The 5,272-nt window shown below is 36.2% G+C and overlaps 1 protein-coding gene across 1 annotated transcript; it reads right to left on the bottom strand.

Annotated features, from left to right (window-relative positions):
- Positions 1 to 822: 822 nt before the first annotated feature.
- On the bottom strand, positions 823 to 1,662 carry LOC134841600 (RING finger domain and kelch repeat-containing protein DDB_G0271372-like). Its single transcript, XM_063857631.1, has one exon. It carries the CDS (start codon positions 1,660 to 1,662, stop codon positions 823 to 825), a length of 840 nt encoding a protein of 279 aa, XP_063713701.1.
- Between the last annotated feature and the right edge of the window lie 3,610 nt (positions 1,663 to 5,272).

Here is a 5,272-nt window from a genome sequence, read left to right as displayed (position 1 = left end):
AAATGTTTGCAGCAGGGTTTCTCAAATTTAGAAAAGTACTCACAAAATTTTTTCATATAAACGTGTTCCATTGGGTCACCATTTTCCTTTGCGAACCTAATAAATCTTTGTACAGTTTGAAAAATCTGTGATTATTTGCTTTAACCTTCAATTGTCTTGATAAAACGCTTTCTTTTTCTTATGCAATCAAATTTTGTGAAAAAATTATTAGCAGTGATATTTTTCGTGCAGCTCTGATATACCGAGCTTTTTGAACTGGTTTGGCAATCGATGTTTTTTTGGGGCCGCGTTATTTATTTCTTTATCAATTTAGAGTTTTTGCCGCTTTTTAGATATGCTTTTTTCGAAAATAACCAAGCCAAGTTGAGCTATCAAGATCTCATGTAGTCTTGAAAAAGCTATAACAACCCAGTGAAAAAGTTATTTTAACCAACGAAACCCAGTAAGCGCAAAGGTGAATTAAGACTTCGGTCAAAATAGCACGCCGGATTGAAAGTGGAAGCTGTTTTTAAGTAGCTTAAATATGCACTCTTTTTAACCTAGTCTGCCCGAGTAGTTTCCCGTCTTATAAGTTACCAAGTTCGCTGAAAGGTCCAACAATATGAAAACCACTAGAGAAAGTTGTTGTTTATACCGCTTGGCGGAGGATACAGAAATATGCAAGTGGAAAGCGCATCTGTATGCGACATTCCAGAAACTTCAAATCAACAGATGCAATTTATTGGAAAAAGCAAGCATGTTCAAACTGATACAAACTCATGTCCTGAGAACGGAGATAATTTTAAGCTTAAATACAAAAGCACCGTTCGTTTTCAAAGGATATTAACCTAAGGATGCCGGCACATGCTGCTTTTCGACTTGACGTAGCTTCAATTTCTCCACTACTTGATTGAAGATTCTCTTATTGAATTCAACAAATCCAATGGTAGTTCCAAATGCATTGGTATTCATCTCATACATTCCAATTTCACATTGGGCGACGCCTAAGGAACCAAAATTAGTTTCTACAGTCTGGAAAGCTTCAATCATAGATCCATCAGACATACTAAGCAACCCTCGCAATTCCTTTTGGGTTTGCCCAACTTTTTGTACGTGATCTTCGAAACGAGTTTCCGATTTCTTGAACTCTGCAAACTTCACTCTTATTTCTGCAGTCACTTCTTCTTTTAATTTATCAATGTCTTCAACTTGTTTCAATAGAGTTTCGACTTCAGATTCATGTTGATTCACGATACCAGAAACTGACTCGCGTTTCCTCAGAGCAGCCTTTTCGTTGCTCTCCCATTCAGTTAACAGATCAAAAACCTTCGATCGAACCTCGCTTGCCCTCTCGACCATCGACTTGGAAGCATGTGAACGGTGTTTTGCCACACACTTTCCACAAAAAAGTTCATCACAGTCGATGCAGTATTCCAGACATACCATTTTATGCTCAGTACAAATAGAGGGTTGCAGACTTCTGTGATCCCGCACAGAATAACTTTTCTTCAGGTGAGCAACGGTGCAAAGGTCGCACAGATAATGGATTGATCCCGTATCAATATTTATTTCAGTGCTATCCATTTCATTGCATTGAGTGCATTTGTAAAGATCTTCGATTGAATTTGATTTTTCGCAATTAGAACACAGAACAAGTTTTTCACCAGTTTCAGCTATGGCCATTACTAAGAACAAGGATAACCGGTTGCTGTTCGGTAAGCACAGAAGGTTCTGAACATAAAATAGATAACAAAAACACTTTTTTCTAAACTGTGTCATTTTTTGTTTGTGATGTGACAAAAAGATCCGAATAGTCCAGAACTCAGGCATATTCGAGTAACAGTTAAAAAGTATATTAAAAATTTTTCCCGAAAAAAGAATAGAAAACAAAAATCAAAAAAATATATTATTAAATGTTCTCAATTGTTTATATTATTTTCCAAAACTTAATCGACAAGGCGCTGAAAGGAATTCCGAGAACTAATTTTACAGGAGTAAAATTAAGTTTCATGCCTTAAAAAAGCACATCGCCCTTATATAAGCCTGCTCGCTTTCTATATTCGCTCAAAATTGGACTAAAAATCAAAATTTCAAACCAGTTTTTCTCGACAGAGGGGCAGAATATCGGCAAAATAAAGTTTTTAACGAAATATATATATGAGGTCAAGTTTAGTTAAAAAAAAAACAAACAGCACAAACAGAGTAAAATCAGAACAGTAAAAGCAGCTATGATGTGAAAAAAAAACTTCAAAATAACTATTCAATACGGCAACTAAGCCGACAAAACCACAGCGGACAATCATCAGCCGATGAATTTTTTTTTGAAACGGACTATTTCCAGTTTGAAAGAAAAACAGGTCCGGACAGTTTCGAACACAGGACCTTTGGCATCGCAGGCGTATTCGTTACCTCCAGATTAAGTGTACCGGAGACGCCGAAATTTGACCTCATTATGAACCAATCTACACTAAATGATTCAAGTGATTCTGTTAAACTAGTTGTTAACCCGAAAAAAGTCTATATTCCAGTTTGATAACGCTTGCTCATCGCGAGCATAAATAGCCACTCGGTCCAATCTGATGAATATTTGTGCATCTGATTTTGCGACAAAAAAGTGAACCAAAAATACAAAACCAAGAGACGAAGTTTCTCCCTAACTTCAGTGGTCGGAACAATAACACCGATCAAATGAAACCTGAAATCAGAAATACTTGAAATAACAAAGCGAATAAAATGAAAAAAAAAACGAGATAACTATTCCCTTGCTATGGACGAGAAATGAACAGAAAGCCTATTTTTAGGGAGAAGTACTGGAAATTTTGGAAGCCAAGATAAGATGTAGGACTGCCTATAACACAGCCACACTCATGCGTGACGATCAGTAAGCGGATCTACTGCGCTGATTTTTTGTATTCTCAGCCTAACGTATCGCAGAGTGGGCGAAAGAATACTAAGAAAATCATTTCCCACTGCTTTGGAAAAAAAACTACTTTTATCACTATATTATTCAACATCTTGAAAAATTATAAAGTCTATTAATTTATATAAGATAAAATAAACTAAACATCTGAACTTAAAAATTGGGGCCTGGACTTTCTGTAGATCTTGTACAGCAGTGTCTACTTCAAAACATTTGGAAAAATTTGAAGTATTATCGACCCTCAAACGACACAATATGTGGTGACTACGCACGCCAGTTATTAGCCAAAAGTGTTTGGCTCTTTTTCCTCCTCCTCCCCCCACCTCACATAAGCATCAATTTTCTGGCGTAACGAGGGGTTTTGCAAAGATAGATGTGAAGACCAAATACCTTTGTCATAGCCTAATCAGTCAGCATGTCAAATTTTGTAACAATACGACAATGAGAACAGAAAAATTACTAGCGAAAACTCGTTGGTGAGGGAAAGGACAAAGAGCCCAGTTTTTAAGCCAATGAAACATTTCAAGCGAAACAAAAGTATATATTTTGACGCAAGGATTCAGTGATTTGTTTCACCTAATTGTTAAAATGAACTACGGTAATTGCAAGTGTAACAATCGTTGTCAGGGCAAAAGCTGCTGCTTGGTACTGATTATTTTGTATTTCTGGACTGTAAAGCTAATTGAACTTGCCGTATTGATCGAATGTTTTATAGAGTTCGAGGGTTACGGTAGAAAATAAAATAATTTTATCGGTATCTGAAGTTGGAAAAAAAACGTATTGGACGAGGTTTGAAGGTTTGCACTTTGATTCTAAGTATTCATGAGCGTTCAACTTTGAGCACTGTTATCGCATTCTGCATGCATGGGTAAAATAAAACCTGTTTTATCGAAGCCTTGTATGCTACCAATACCAGTAAAAAGTCTGTAGACTGGACACAAAATTTTCCAGATAAAGCAAAAAAGGATGAAAAACGGCTCGCGGTTTTTGCTGACGTTCGGTTGCAATGCTCATCTTAGTTGAAGGACGGTTCGATGAAGACACCCAAAACTTTGAAAATCTTCGAGACAGAGAAGTATGAGTTAAATAGTGGCAGTATCCATTTGGGTGAACGAATCTGAACGAAGTTAAATGTCATCACTAAAGTTGGGATACACTAAAATTACGGAGAGCTCATTAAGTGCGTACCACATTATGCCGGGTACTAAAAAACTACCTTATGGATTGACCCCTACGGTTATTGTGAAATTTGTCAGGTTGGAGGACAAATTAGCAACATACAAAAAAATTGAATAAAGAAGCAACCAATTGAACGGGAAGAAAATATACATGAACGAGCGACTCCCTCTTATCGAATCAAACACAAAACCATGAGGCAATCAAATATGGTTTCATTACATCTTTCTGGAATTGTAGCGTGTCGTTTTGTGTAGAAACGATCGTGGGCAAGTTTGCTATGGAAAAGTGGACAGCGTAGACTATTTAAGAACTATGGAAAATGCTATCAAAAGCAACGCATGGCTAAGAGGGCGACAAATTCTAAACGCGGTGATTCCGAAATAGAACATGAGGAGAGAATCATGAAACTGCATGCTAGTTTTTCTCTCGAAGTAAAAAACAAAACAAAATATGAAGGCGGAAAGTGCAGCATGTGAACTCCAATGAACTCTAGTTATGGAGATGGGAGTAGTAAACTATAAATTTTCGGTAAGTTGTCGCTTTTTGTTTTGCTTTCTAAACCATTTGGTTTTCCTTTCTAAAATATTATTGCAACTGAAGCATAGTTCTTAAAAAATGTGTACCTCATTTCTTAGTTTTTTTTCTGTCAACTTTTTCAATTAGCATTTTCGATTTTCAGCAATTGAGCTCATCCGAAAAAAAATACCTTTCTTGGTTGCGATTTTCAGCAACCGGATTGAGAGGTGTCTTAAGCTGGATAAGGATCCATAGTTGCAATTTTCAGCAACTATGGTTGAACAAAAAATCTTAAGTTAATTTTCAAAGTGTAAACAAAAATGACTGAAGCAAGAAAAAGTCAGTCTTTTAATAAAATCACTTCAAAGTAAAATAAAACTGTTTTAAAATACAAAAAAGTGCTTCTGAAAATTTGAGCAAATAAAATCAAAAACCATTATGTTAAAGTACATTGGCCAGATAACAATCGGAAAAGGTCGGAAAAAGGAGTAACACCTTTAGCTTAATGTCCAATCATGAATCCTTAGATCTTTTTCTTGAAAATAAAACTAATAGGTCGCAAATCATAGCTCTTACTGACACATGGCTGAAAGATTATATGGAGTTTGGTATTCAAATTGGCATGTTAACAATCAATAGAAACATTGAGTAGGAACAGACGCGGTGGAGGTGTTGGTT

Source organism: Symsagittifera roscoffensis, chromosome 3 (assembly GCF_963678635.1).
Source record: "Symsagittifera roscoffensis chromosome 3, txSymRosc1.1, whole genome shotgun sequence".
NCBI classification, from domain to species: domain Eukaryota; kingdom Metazoa; phylum Xenacoelomorpha; order Acoela; family Convolutidae; genus Symsagittifera; species Symsagittifera roscoffensis.
This window is presented reverse-complemented; position numbering and strand designations above follow the sequence as displayed.

Bases quoted from the DNA above. Each gene is read 5' to 3' on its own strand.
- LOC134841600 (XM_063857631.1), bottom strand. From the start codon at position 1,662: ATGGCCATAGCTGAAACTGGTGAAAAACTTGTTCTGTGTTCTAATTGC.